Source organism: Asterias amurensis, chromosome 5 (genome assembly GCF_032118995.1).
Source record: "Asterias amurensis chromosome 5, ASM3211899v1".
Taxonomy (NCBI): domain Eukaryota; kingdom Metazoa; phylum Echinodermata; class Asteroidea; order Forcipulatida; family Asteriidae; genus Asterias; species Asterias amurensis.
Genome location: NC_092652.1, coordinates 4,225,789 through 4,239,544, shown reverse-complemented (window position 1 = coordinate 4,239,544; position 13,756 = coordinate 4,225,789). Strand labels below are relative to the sequence as shown.

General features: G+C 37.2%; 1 protein-coding gene across 1 annotated transcript; it reads left to right on the top strand.

Annotated features, from left to right (window-relative positions):
- Nucleotides 1-5,499: 5,499 nt before the first annotated feature.
- LOC139937481 (phosphoserine aminotransferase-like) lies at nt 5,500-13,574 on the top strand. The gene is made up of 9 exons (XM_071932634.1): nt 5,500-5,763; nt 7,120-7,180; nt 7,588-7,657; nt 7,840-8,036; nt 8,779-8,856; nt 9,131-9,225; nt 9,772-9,941; nt 10,782-11,048; nt 11,495-13,574. The coding sequence occupies exons 1-9, from the start codon at nt 5,707-5,709 to the stop codon at nt 11,595-11,597; spliced, it is 1,098 nt and encodes a 365-aa protein (XP_071788735.1). The 5' UTR covers nt 5,500-5,706; the 3' UTR covers nt 11,598-13,574.
- The last annotated feature ends 182 nt before the right edge of the window (nt 13,575-13,756 follow it).

Here is a 13,756-nt window from a genome sequence, read left to right as displayed (position 1 = left end):
TCTTTTGCGCACAAAAACACCTTTGAATATTGGAACCGTTCGGTTGTTAATTGTATGTATAGAATGAAACCTAACACTAACAGTTGCAAATTAAATTTATTAAAATTGTAGTTTTTTTATTAAAGACACTGGACACCATTGGTAACTGTCAAAGACCAGTCTTTTCACTTCTAAACATAAAATAACAAACCTGTGAACAATGGAGCTCAATAATTGGTCGTCGCAGTTGCGAGATAAGAGAAAAAACACCCCTTGTCACACGCTTTCAGATGCTTGATTTCGAGACATCAAATTCTAAATTATGAGGTCTCGAAATCAAATTCGCGGAAAAATACTTCTTTCTCGAAAACTACGTCACTTCAGAGGGAGCCTTTTCTCACAATGTTTTATACTATCAACCTCTCCCCATTACTCGCTAAGTAATAATCATTATTTTTTTAGTAATTACCAATAGGTCCACGTGCGATTTTTATCTCAGGCATAATCTCAGAAACGATACTGACAGGCTGACAGTAACGTTTCTCAGATGTTGCTTTTCTCAGATTCGACTTTTTGTGGCGCGCATTCAAAAATAAACATCTTTTACTCATTATTAAAAGATTAATTTACTTTAAAAAGTTTCTCAAAATTCTTAAATCGAAAGTTTTTTTCTGACCCGCCTCAACCGACCAAGTTTATACTGCCATTAATTAGTAGATGAGTGATTACTATTGCTATTTCTGCTCATGTTTTTATCCTGCTTTACTGTACAGTTTCTTTAACAGTAGTAAAAGGCAATTATAAATATTGATATCAGCATGGTGTTATCGCAAACCACACTAGTTTATTGCTCCATCCCATGCGCAAGTACATTGATGAGTGACATAATGGTAAAACAAAAATTTATCCTGATACAAATTTCCATATAAAATGTCTTACTTTTATTAAACCATGGAGGTATCATGTCAGTTTTAAAAAAAAAGTAAATTGTTTAGCCAACCCGGATGCATGTACCATGAGAGCTTTATGAAGAGAGAATTATTATTATTCAAGGTGACCGCACACGGACGTTCCCGAGACTGAGAGGGTTTGAGGGGAGACCGATTTGATCCGTTCAATGGCGCCCTCTTGTGGTTTATTTAGGTCAAACTTCATAAAGCTGTTTTGCAGAAAGTTTAAGGACAAACTCTTTGTTATTAAGCAAAACAGCATCAGCGAAAACAATGCAATAGTGTAATAAGTTTGTGCTGACGGGTTTTGATGATTCAAGAAGATGTATTTTTCAAATTTATTTCACGCATCCCATCTCAGAAAAAAAGGAAAACTTAAGTCCCATGTTTTGATTTGTTTTTGTTAGGATGAATCTGCGGATATCTCACGTCCATCATTAGCAACCATTGTACAATAATTATGCGTGTTGATGTGTTATTTTGTTGTGTGGTGCCATTCGCAAAAGTTTGTGTTCCTATTGTTATTTCGTTTGAAACATCATCTTATATCAAAACTTGCCCGTTAAAAAGTTCTTAATGGAAAATCAGACTGCAACTTTAAAGGCACTGGACACTATTGGTAATATTGTCAAAGACCAGTTTTTCTCACATGGTGTATCTCAACACTATTGGTAGTTACTCAAAATAATTATTAGCAAAAGAAGTAATTTTCCACGAATCTTGATTTAGAGACCTCAGATTTAGAATTTGAGGTCTTGAAATCAAGCATCTGAACGCACAAAACTTCGTGTGACAAGGGTGTTTCTCACAATTATTTTTATACTATCACAGCTCTCCATTGCTTGTTACCAAGTAAGTTTGTATGCTAACAATAATTTTGAGTAATTACCAAACTATAATAGTAATCAGTGTCTTTAAAGTCACCTGGAAATATAATTTTTTTTCTTTCAAACATAAGAGTATATGCTTACGAACAATAAAACAATTTTTTTAGTAATTGTTTGTCACGATTTATATGTTTAAAAAATATATAAAGTTGTATGGGGGGCTGACTCCGCCTACCCCTTTTGTGACGTCAATCGAGGCAGACTTTGCCTGCAATGCGTATAGTAAACACACGTGCAAAGTACATGTACGTCCAAGTCGTGAGTTGGTACATTTCAAAAAGTGTTTTTCTGCATTCAGCAGCAATACACCTGGTCGGCATTGCCGGGAAAACAATTTGGTCCGTACATGTACTTTGCAATTGTGTTTACTCTACGCATTACAGGCAAAGTCTGCCTCGATTGACGTCACGAACAGCGCCCTCTCGGGTCGGGGTCTACTCTTAAATTTGTAAATAACATAAGAACTGAATTTTCAAAACCTTAGTTAACTGTTTATTCACATTCCACTCATCAAAACACATAATATTAGTGACAAAAGCTTTATTTTGAAAAAATACCACTTCCAGGTGACTTTAAGCTTTAAGCATGGACGCTATATAGTTTAGGTGGCCTCTGATGTCTAGACCAAAAATGGATGGCATTCTCTGAGAGGGGAGCCATGAACAACTGGAAATAACCCATTAAGCAATCATGCATGACTACAAATCACATCAGTTGTTTGATTGTCAACAATTTTGATCGCGGGCTTTGGATGCGTTGGTTAAATGGTTATATATTGTACCAGGCCGTGAGTTGCAGACATCTGTAAAACAGACATCCGGTGACATGTACTTCTTTATTGTCGCTCTTGATCCAGGGTTGAAACATGTGTAACCAGCCATTTCCCTTGCTATAGGCCTACAATTTTGTTATGCATTCGTAAAAAATTATTCATCCTTTCTACAACAATCAGTTGCATTAATATTTCAAAATCTTCTTGAGCTGCAATGAGAGGAAAGAGATGATGCAACATGTATCTTTCGAGGGTGATGTGTCAAACAAGGCGTTCGTGCTTATCATCTAGCCGATTTTGGTGTGATCACAGCAAAGGGTTTCTATATGTTTTTGCAAAAGGTAGGCTATAAGACCTAAATTCATTTTAGGGGATCCACGCAAACAATGGACTGCTTTGTTGTGGTCAGGGTAATCGGCCTGGCTCATGTGGTGATGGGCGGGATGGGCGTTGCTGCGACAGCAATGCGCGCAATGAGAAGAAGTAAACGGATCATCAACAAGCGCCATTCCCCATTGAGAATCTCTCAGTTCTTTTGTGCGGCACCAGTCCAATCATCGACGTCAGTGGATGATCTCAACGACTGTCTTAAAAATCATCATTTTGGAGTCAAACAAGTGACAGTGGGTACAATTTCAAGCCTGATGTTGCATCTTGAACCATCCATGCTAAAACATTAAGAAGAGGGAGGGGCCTATAGGCGGTTTTCAATCTTCTTTTTTTTTGTTGGGGGGGGGGGGGTGTTTTTGTGTGTGACTATCATGGAAATAATAGACCGATCCATTACGCCCCGCCTCCTTACCAGTTGACCAATTACAGCCGCGAAACCCGACCACCATTCGTGCAAAGATCGCCAAACGGTTCAAATGGTGATTAGATTTCGCGGTTGTGATTGGTCAATGATATTTTGGGCCTGGCTTAATGGATCGGTGTATTGTATCACTTCATTAGGAAGTGTTTTGTAGACAAGGCCCTAAACATAGGCATAAATTAATTATCACAGCAAAAAAAATCAAAAACACTTATTGACAAAAGCTGCATTATTTGCATTACTTTAAAATTTAAGGATTTTTCTGAAACGACAAGATTGCACCAGAGAGCCCCGGACCCCGGCACGCAGATGATGTGACTTAACAACAATCCCCATCACCCACCCCTCCCCCTTTCAAGACAGATTGACGCCCATGGTTGTGCCTGATGCGTCGAAATCAAGGAATTTATCGATAGAGCTTGTATGAATTTACGACAACTTTGTTATATACTTGTATAAAGGCTCAGCCACAACCACTGATGTGGGCTACTAATCAGACCTCGTTTATGGTTTACGACACATTGGGAAAAAACACTTGACGAGAGAGGGCGCTATAACATCGGTCCCAGATTCTGAGAGGTCGTTTTCGTGATTTTGGCTCTGCGGCCGGCGCGGCGGCTAATTGAGAGAGTAACCTCATTATGGATAGTATGTGTGTTTTTGGATCGTTTCTTGCTCCTTGGTATGAATGCAAACACATCCACCGTTTTATTACTCTTATTAAAATAATGCGGCAGTATAGGGGGCACTATAGCAATTAAGCCTTGAAGAAAGTCGTAGATGCATTTTTTTCTTCTTCTTTTTGCCCCCCTATTTTTGCAGGACTTTTGAAAACGGTCTACCATAGAGTAAAAATTGTGTTTTTATCTAGAATAGTTTGTGGTGTCTGTTTATTAGGTAGGCTACGCGTAAACGTTTGATTGCTGGGTGTTTGCCCTGGATCGGTCGAGTTGGTATTTGAACAAACGGTTTCAAGCAGCAGAAAGCTCAAAAGACCAACTCGCCCAATCCACTTTACTGTTAGACCCTGCAAAACAAATTGGACGGTTCCTGCAACAATGGAGTATTCATTCCTCCATGCTGAAATTAAGTCAATAATATGCCATTATCATTATGATTTTAATAAAGAGCTGAATTGAATTCAGTCATATAGTCCTATTGTCGCCGAAGGGCGAAGCAGCTAATGTCGCCTATCCTATCCGATGTAAAACTGTGTTTATACTATTGGCCCGATGTAAATAGGGTTTTGATCGTCGACAAAGAAAGTTGGTGCTCGTCTGTCAATCCAAAATGCTCACAAATTAATAATGATACGATTCCCCCAATTGTTTTTATACTAAACAAGCTTACTTCGACCATGGAGGTAGAAGAATTCTACCTCCATGCTTCGACCATGCTTCGACCTATAGTAGAATACATGAGGCAACACTGAGCATGTACAGGGAGCACAGAACTCTACGGTGGATGGGGTTCTGCATTCGTCAAGAAAGTAAATCAACAGTTATTTTGTGGCATGAATTCACACTCACCCGGGTAACACATTCTTCCAAATCCACCCGTTTTCAGACAATTAACAAATTCAACACACGTTAAACATGAAAACTGTTTTCCGATCCACTCCAGTGCCGCATCTTTCGATAAAAAAACACAAGATAAATTTGTCAAAACAGAAAAACAGAACTATAAAAGGATAAACGGGGATGACCGGGTTGGCGAAAAAACAATCGACTAAAAACCGGGACACAAAAATACTATCTTAAAATACAAATAAATCTTTCATTGAAACCTCTACAGAGTCCATTTATAGCTCCACATCAAGTAGTAAATTCCAAATGGAAAAATTTAAAGAAAACCATTGAGTGCTGAGATGAGTGGATGGAAAAACCCTGGACGAAAACCATAGATTCACACGGGGTAGAGCATTCGCTGCCATCTCCAACCATGAATAGCAAGCGTGCTTGCTACAACGCTGACCAATGGGGAACTTTTTGAATAAGTTATTCATTGTTTGAACCAATCGGAGTCAACAGAGGTTCATTCATTAATACGCGGGATCTTTCCATGGCTGCTTCCATCATGCAGCACATGTGGCGCGATTACGCGACGAACGTTGAACGGCTTTTTGTGCACAATGAATTGCTTACAAAATCAATCAGCTGTACGTTGTTGTTGACATCGTAATAGCGCGTGTACAAACCAGTCAGGCAAATCTGAGATCGTTCACTTCAATATTGTACCCAAACGAGTCGGTTGTTACTCTGTATTTCTGCTCTATTTTAGAGAATATTCTCAAGCATTTCAGCCAACATGAATGGACAACGTGTGATTAACTTTGCTGCTGGGCCAGCCAAGCTCCCATTATCTGTGAGTATTTAATGTTCGGTGTTTTTGACACTTGCTTTGATTGAGGGATGGAACGAGCAGACGAGGGTGTAGAGTGGCCGTGTTTTGAAGGTCTTGACCGGGGGTTGTGTTGTTATGCAAGCCGGTCGTCCCGGCAGGTCTTTCCGGAGCGTGGATTGTCTCAGATCGCTCAGATCATCGACGTTCTATACAATCATTTTCGTTATCATTCCGTTCGTGGAATGACATTAAGTTCACAATCAATTTTTTTCTTCTTTTCACATCGGTCATACTTAAATCAGCTAGGCTAATCACTAATATAAATAAAGTAATAATACTATTTTACTACTATTATTTAGTTAATATTTATTAATTATTAAAACTTTAATAAAAATATTACGTAGGGCCTAATTACTCAGTTATATACTAGCTTGTTACTGGAATGGGATTACTTTCCATATGGCGCCACCACCTTTTCACTCATTTTTACAAAAAGGGATATCTCATTGAGTTAAATTAGATACTATATTATTTCGTATCGAATGAAAAAGTGGTGGCGCCATACGGAAACTTTTCGGAATGAAAATGCTTTTTCAAAATTTTGACATTTTGACATTATCGGTCGCTCATACTCATAGGGCATAGGCCCTAAAAAACATCAGATTTTAAATTAAATTTGTTTTTAAAAATAAATTCATTTTAAAAACTGTTTCCCAAAAACTTTGTTTTGGGCAAAAACACATTTATTTTATTGTAATGATCATTGATTGAAATGATTGAAACATTTTTCTAATTTAAAACAAAACCCAGATAGAACCTCAATTTTATCATCAAATTATTTATTTGGTTTAACTTTAATTTGTTAATTAAAAAAAAAAATTATACTGCAGTTGTAGTACAATACAATGCAAGTGTTAGATTAAACATGGAGGTAGAATCTACCTCCATGAATTAAAGAACCAGTTTTCTGTGGGGAAAGTCGGGCACATTAAGCTAATTTATATAATTAATGGAACTGGGAGGTCATGTTTGTATTGTTTGAGACTTAATAAAGATAAGCTTAAGAACAATTGTATCCGACAGTCAATGAATCCTGAAAACAATGCCAACTTGACCCCAGACATTACACCCATTTGGCGACTTCAATTTAAGTTCAAAATGATAAAAATTACACAATCTTATCTTAAGTTGAATTGAAGACAAAAGATGGGGGTGTAACGACTAAAAATTAACCCAACGACGAGATAACTTGGACCCCCCCCAAAAAAAAAAAAAAAAAAAAAAAACAACCTGAAAACAATTAAGACAGGAATTTCAAGTTGGAGTTGATTTGATCTTTAGTTTTAGCTCACTTTTGATTTTTCATTATTGTTGCAGGTGTTGGAGCAAGCTCAGAGGGAAATGTTGAACTACAATAATATGGGAGTCAGCATGATGGGTAAGACTTGCTAATACATCATATCTTTATCTAAACAAATTGTGTATTTATATCATTGTGAGGTCGGATTCAGAAGTAGGCTGTATGAAAAAAAAAATACTGGAAAAAGAGCTGTAATCACTCATTTTGCATAGTTGTGAGTGTCTGAATAGAATTTGATCCGTTATGGCTTGGACGACCTTCTGTGACTTGAACAAAAACTACCTTTTTTTTACGTCTAGCGTCTGGGCACTCATTAATAATGTCTTTGTCATACCTGAACAGCAATAAGGCCAAATGTCTCATTAGCGAATCTGTCTTTTCAATTTGTTGACCCTATTTTAAAAAAAATCATGAGTTAGACAGTCCAGAATAGAAGTAGTGTAACAAAAGTAAATTTAATTTTCTTTTTTCTCGTCTTTTTTCAGAACTCAGTCATCGGTCTGCAGAGTTTTCCAAAATTGTTCACGAATCCCTTCAGGATATGAGGGATTTATTGTAAGTGAGATTTTGTTCTTGTTATAAATTGTGTTTGATTTTACCTACAGTAGGGGCGCAAGTTGTCGCAAGGCTCTGGTCCCAAATGGGATTAGAACCCGGGTCCACAGAGATGAAAGGCTGGGAAAGAAACCACTGAGCCAACCTGATTGATTGATTGGTTATTAACTTTTAATTGGCAGGCAAATACCAGACAACTACAAGATCCTACTGCTTCCAGGAGGGGGTACCGGTCAGTTCAGTGCCGTCCCCATGAACCTACTTAGAGGGGGAACGGCAGACTACATCGTCACTGGCAGCTGGTCAGCTAAAGCGGTCAAAGAAGCAGAGAAATACGGCAAGATCAACACAGTCTACCCTAAACTAGACAAATACACAAGTAAGTATCTTGACTCCCACCCGAATAACATGCCTGTGATATATTTTCACAGGACTTGGGGAAAGTACTGAGTACCCTTCGATGTATGGGTAAAAAAACAAAATTTATATTCTTTATCCCCGATTCAAATTTCACAGCTCTTATAAGTATATTGAGCAATTTTGTGAGGTGCGGTATCACCATGTGTAGATCTGCCTTCTAATTGATCTCTTTTGAGGAGTTATGGTTTTGAAAAAGAACCGGTGGTTGACAACTCAATGTTTCAATTGATTTGCTCTGATCGTCTTCAGGAAAATGCTGAACTCTAGTTGCTTGAGCAACACACCTTAAGCTGCATGGCGTGAACTCAAGAACATCAAGAAAACTTTAAAAATCAGACAGATTTTTTTCTTCTAGGCACAAAATGTGTTTTGTCTGTAAACCTGTCCCTGATTATTCAAAAATTGAATTGCAAGCCAAAAGCTACAAGGGTTAAAATTAAAACTATTGATCGTGAGACTAAAAATAAGAGATGATTTTAAAGCCCAGAAACTGTTTATGGTTTCTTTTCGCTTAGTAATTAAAATTGATCAATAGAATGAAGCCTTGGGAAAGCAACAAGCTACAGGCATTGTTTTCATACAAATGTTTTCCACAACGTTGAATGTACTTTTCATTGATTTATGGACAGCTGTCCTCGTCTATATATTGTTTTTCCTTTATTAAACAAAATATTAATTTACATTTTGTTGTTTTCCTCCAGAAATACCCAGCCAGAAGAGTTGGAATTTAAATCCTGAAGCATCCTACGTCTACTACTGCGACAATGAAACAGTTAACGGTGAGTTACAATGAATGATAAATGAGAGTGAGTTGGTTGTCTTATCAGTGGTTGTACTTTATGTTGGGGTGTTTGTGTGTTTGTTTGTTTGTTTGTTTGTTTGTTTGTTTAGTTGTTTGTCAACCCACGTCTTTTATAAGTTGTAACCAATTGTTGTGAGCTACTGTGAGTTTTTTATCGCTTGTTTTATCAGCTGTAGATGTTATCCAGATTGTATTTTATGATTTTGTTGGAGATTCTAAAACTTATTTGTTTCAATTTCTTATGTTTACAGGAGTTGAGTTTCCATTTGTACCCGAGACGAATGGTGTGCCTTTAGTCTGCGATATGTCATCGAATTTCCTCTCGAGACCAATTGATATTTCAAAGGTAATTTTCATTTAATTATCAAATCGATTAAATTTTTCAGTTCGCATTCCTGATTAAACATCTGTTGAAGAACAATTTAAGTGAATTAATTCCTTTAATGTTGTAATCGTGATTTTCTTTCAATTGTCAAACCAATTAAATAGTTCCATTTTCATTTCCATTTAAACATCTGTTGGCACAAATTGTTACTGAATAAATTGTAGGAAAGTTAGAGCCGACTGTGAAGTGGTGGCTACAGCTGTGGCTAAGGGGGTAGCCAAGGGCAGACTATGCTTTACTGCATGATGATTCAATGACCAAGCTGAAGCCATTAGAGTGCATGCCTCAAAATAACCAAGGGCATCACAGCAATTGTTGTTGTTTACCTGTGTTTCTGCTGTGGTGCCCTCTGCAAGGTTCCAATACAAGTTTACAATTTTCCCAAAGAAATGCCCATCCCATTATCAGAGAAAAACTGCTGTGCCCCTCAAAGAGAGAAGTTTAAGGCCTTTGAATGACGACATCATGTATTCAGAATCTTCTTATACTCATATTTTTTAAACACAGTTTGGTCTGATCTACGCTGGAGCCCAAAAGAACATCGGATGTGCTGGCATAACGGTCATCATCGTCAGAGAAGACTTGATCGGCCACGCGGTCAGAGAATGCCCGGTAATATTTGACTACAAGGTACAGGTCGGCAACAACTCCTTATACAACACTCCACCAACGTATAGGTAAGTTGACCCTCATTTGGTCATCAATGTTTGTCTGTCCACTCAGGAGGTCGGAGATAAAGTTGGCAAATTATTTTGTAATCACAAACACATGAAGGTCATCGTGATAACAAAATCTTTAGAAAATGAACTACCTTTTGGAAACTGCTTACCAACCAAAAAATAGTTAAAATTGCCTAAGGCCGAGTAAAAAAAGAAACATGTTCAGCGTCCGGGTTTCTCAAAAAAAGGAAGGAGGAGGGGCTTTTTTTACTATTTTTTTTTATTTCAAGATGGCCGCCATTGTTTTAAAATGTCAAATATCCGTTGTTTTTCTACTGCTCAAACACACAATACATAAATAAAATATTTTGGTTAAGACATTAGGACAAGACATTCAGATTGTTTTAGCTGAGATCGTTTAAAATAACCTTTTTCATAAAAATAAAAAAATGTGCATACATTTTTTTAAATAAAAAATAAAATAAAAAAGGAGGCGGCCTCTAAAAAGGAAGCGGGCGGGGACGCTAAACATGTTTCTTTTTTTACTTGGCCTAACACTTTGACCCTAGCAGAGTCTTTCCCAAAACTTACATTTTTGCACTTCCCAACACCACTTGGGCTTGGGCTCAGGTTCAACCAGTTATTTAGAAAATTTGCACTTTCCTTACAAGGCTTCAATCAGAGGGACGGATCCCAAGTCATGGTTTTGAAAATGGCTGTAATAGAGGGTATGCACAACAGACCCAGCTCAGAGTCAAACACAACGCTGAAACATGACATTTTTTTAACATGGCATTTTCTATGTCTTTCCCAATATTGACGATTAATAATTTGGCATTTGATTTTCCCATCTTGCAGCATCTACATCATGGGTCTCGTCTTCAAGTGGTTGAAGGAGCAAGGCGGTGCAGCCAAGATGGGGGAGCTGAGTGACACAAAGTCTTCCATGGTCTATGATATCATCAACAACTCAAATGACTTCTATTCTTGTGCCGTTGAGGAGTCCGCAAGAAGTCGCATGAACGTTGTGATGAGGGTCGGCGGGAAAGATGGCAACGAGGAGCTGGAGAAGAAATTCTTGGAGGAATGCCAGAAGTTAGGAATGGTCTCTCTTAAAGGACACAGGTAAGAGACGTAAATATGTTATTATTATGTTGCAGTGGGACTTTTGTTTCAGAACCTCTGAGCCTGAAACAGTCGACTGGGAACAATATATTTTTTTTAAGAATTCGAAGGAAAATAACAAAGTTTTGATTTTAATCTGTAAAAGTTGCAAAACAGATGCTCAATATACAAAAGTGTTATTTGAATACTAGAACACCAGTGGTGAATTAAAAACGATCTCAAAATTTCTCAAACAAAATGCCAAACGGAGAAACAATTTTCAGAATTTTATCAGAATGTCAGCTTTGTCAAAGAAAATCACTGTCACTAAAAATGTGCCAAAGTCATGCTCTTTCATGTACTTGTTTAGTGCTAAGGACACACTTTTTGAAGTCTATGGCTTCTGTCTAAGACCTTAGCAATATCTGTCACTCCTGATACTAAAACTTTTTCTTTCTTTTCTACAGGTCAGTAGGGGGGCTTCGTGCTTCGTTATATAACGCCATGAGTGTACCAGAGGTCAACAAACTCACAGACTTTATGCTGGATTTCATGGCAAGATATAGGTAGATCAAAGTTATGTCATCAACGGACAATGATCACACTGGTGATTCAAAGAGTATTCATAATTTGTGAAGAATTTTGCTGGAGAGATCTTTGGAGGGAAAACAGGAATGTACTTCAAAAGCCGCCTTTTTGGATGGAACCTCGCAGCTGTGGACAGCGGAAATCGCCTTCTATGTTTTGTACATACTTTCATTCAGTAGAACTGAAAACATTTATATAAATATGTTATAAAATTGTTGTCTTGAATTTAATTTATGTGCATTTTGATGGCCTAGCAAGGTCAGAGCTAAATTAAGGGAGAAGTTGCCTTTAAAAATAGGATTCTGTTTTGTTTTTTTCATTTAAGAGCCCCCTCCCCCTAGTATTAAAAAAAAAAAAAAACCTGTAATCAGCAAATTGTTGCCTTTTGTAACATGTTTACAAAAAGCACTGAAGACAAAATACTCTGAAATTAAATTCTTAATTTTCATTGATAACTCTTGAAGACAGAATCCTAAGCACAAATTTTCTAGCACAAAAAGCACAAACCAATGTGAAGTTCTGGAACGATTAACAGACCCCAATTTCATAAAGCCTGTTAGCATAAACATGTGCTGGCACAGAAAAATCTTGCTAAAAAAAAACACTGAGGTTTACATTTTTTCAACTGGTGCCCCACTCATTTGTGCAGGGCAAAGCTATTTACTGAGCAGTATTTATTGCTCAACAGCATGATGAAATTGTTTCCAACTTTATTTGCAAAACAGATCAACTTATCACAAGAATAGATCACATGTTGAATGAAGTGCTGGCTATTTATAATGTTGTTTAAATAATGCTGTCAGATAGGGAGAGGTGATAAATGTTTTCCTGACCTCTGGATGTTATTGCCTTGTTGGTATTTTCCCCAGTTATTTTCCATCATGCGTTGATAACTTGGCATACCTTGGGAGTGCCTGGTTTGACCCGTGTCCTGTGAGACGGGTCAAGTTCCACCCTGGATTTGTTGTGGAGGCTTTCCTTTAGAGTCTGTGTTTGGACTTTTTAAACAATTTCCGCTGTACATGAATTCAATGTTTTAAAGGTCCTCGACAAGACAGTACACACATGTACACATGTTTTATGAGCACATCTGGGGAAAATTACATTGGGCACCAATTTAAAAATATCCTTTTAAATATTTTAATACTTAGAGATAGAACAATTATACCACACAAGTGAAAAGAATGTGGAATATTGAGACGAAACACCCATGTTATTTGTTTATTGGGCACGTCTGTTACAGAGCCTGTGGAAACAATTACCTGTTTTCTTAAAGAAACACAATGGTACATTTGAGATGTTCGATTTGGTCACAATGGCTTTATTATAATACACAGGACAGAATGTGTACGTAAAGGCACTGAACACGTTTGGTAATTGTCAAAGACCAGTCTTCTCACTTCGTGTATCCCAACATAAGCGTAACATAACAATCCTGTGAAAATTTTAGCTCAATTGGTCATCGAAGTTCGAGAAAATAATGATAGAAAAAACACAGTTGTAGGACGAATTTGTGAGCTTTCAGATGGGAATAAAAGACTTCTGGCTAGAAGTCTTTTATTATTTTAGTGAGAAATTACCTCTTTTTCAAAATCTTTGCTTCTTCAGAAGGCCGTTTCTCACAAGGTTTAATACTATCAACAGCTCTCCAATGCTCGTTACCAAGTCAGTTTTTAAGTTGATATTTGTTTTGAGTAATTACCAAACGTGTACCTTCCCTTTAAATTAAAGTCTAAAAACGGGTTCAAATTGATGTGATCGTTTTAATTGAAGCAGAAGCAGAAAGCATTTGCATTGTGAAATTTTCCTGTAAGATATGACTCGAGTTTTGCACTACTTGAAGAGGTTACGGAATGTATCCTGCAAAGTGTTTATTCAAATGATAGAAATCCTAATTCTCTGTGCAAAAGGATGATTATTTTTGTAGCTGTAAATATTAATAAAGATGTATGGACTGTATTTGTGACTTGGTCAATTGTTTCTATTATTTGTGGCTTCATTATTATGGTTATTTTTTCATAACTAACCATTGTTTTATTTCGCCATTTTGCTTGAAGTTTTTGCAAGGTAGTCGGGACCTTGGATTTGTTTCCATTTTACTACCATTGTAAAGGGAGGGCAATTGGATTGAAATGGGTTGG

What these genes read in the sequence shown, in the direction of transcription:
- LOC139937481 (XM_071932634.1), top strand. Translation starts at nt 5,707, where the DNA reads ATGAATGGACAACGTGTGATTAACTTTGCTGCTGGGCCAGCCAAGCTC. An exon ending in AACACTCCACCAACGTATAG is followed by an intron (nt 9,942 to 10,781) that starts GTAAGTTGACCC and finishes CCCATCTTGCAG; the next exon opens with CATCTACATCATGGGTCTCG. An exon ending in GTCTCTCTTAAAGGACACAG is followed by an intron (nt 11,049 to 11,494) that starts GTAAGAGACGTA and finishes TCTTTTCTACAG; the next exon opens with GTCAGTAGGGGGGCTTCGTG.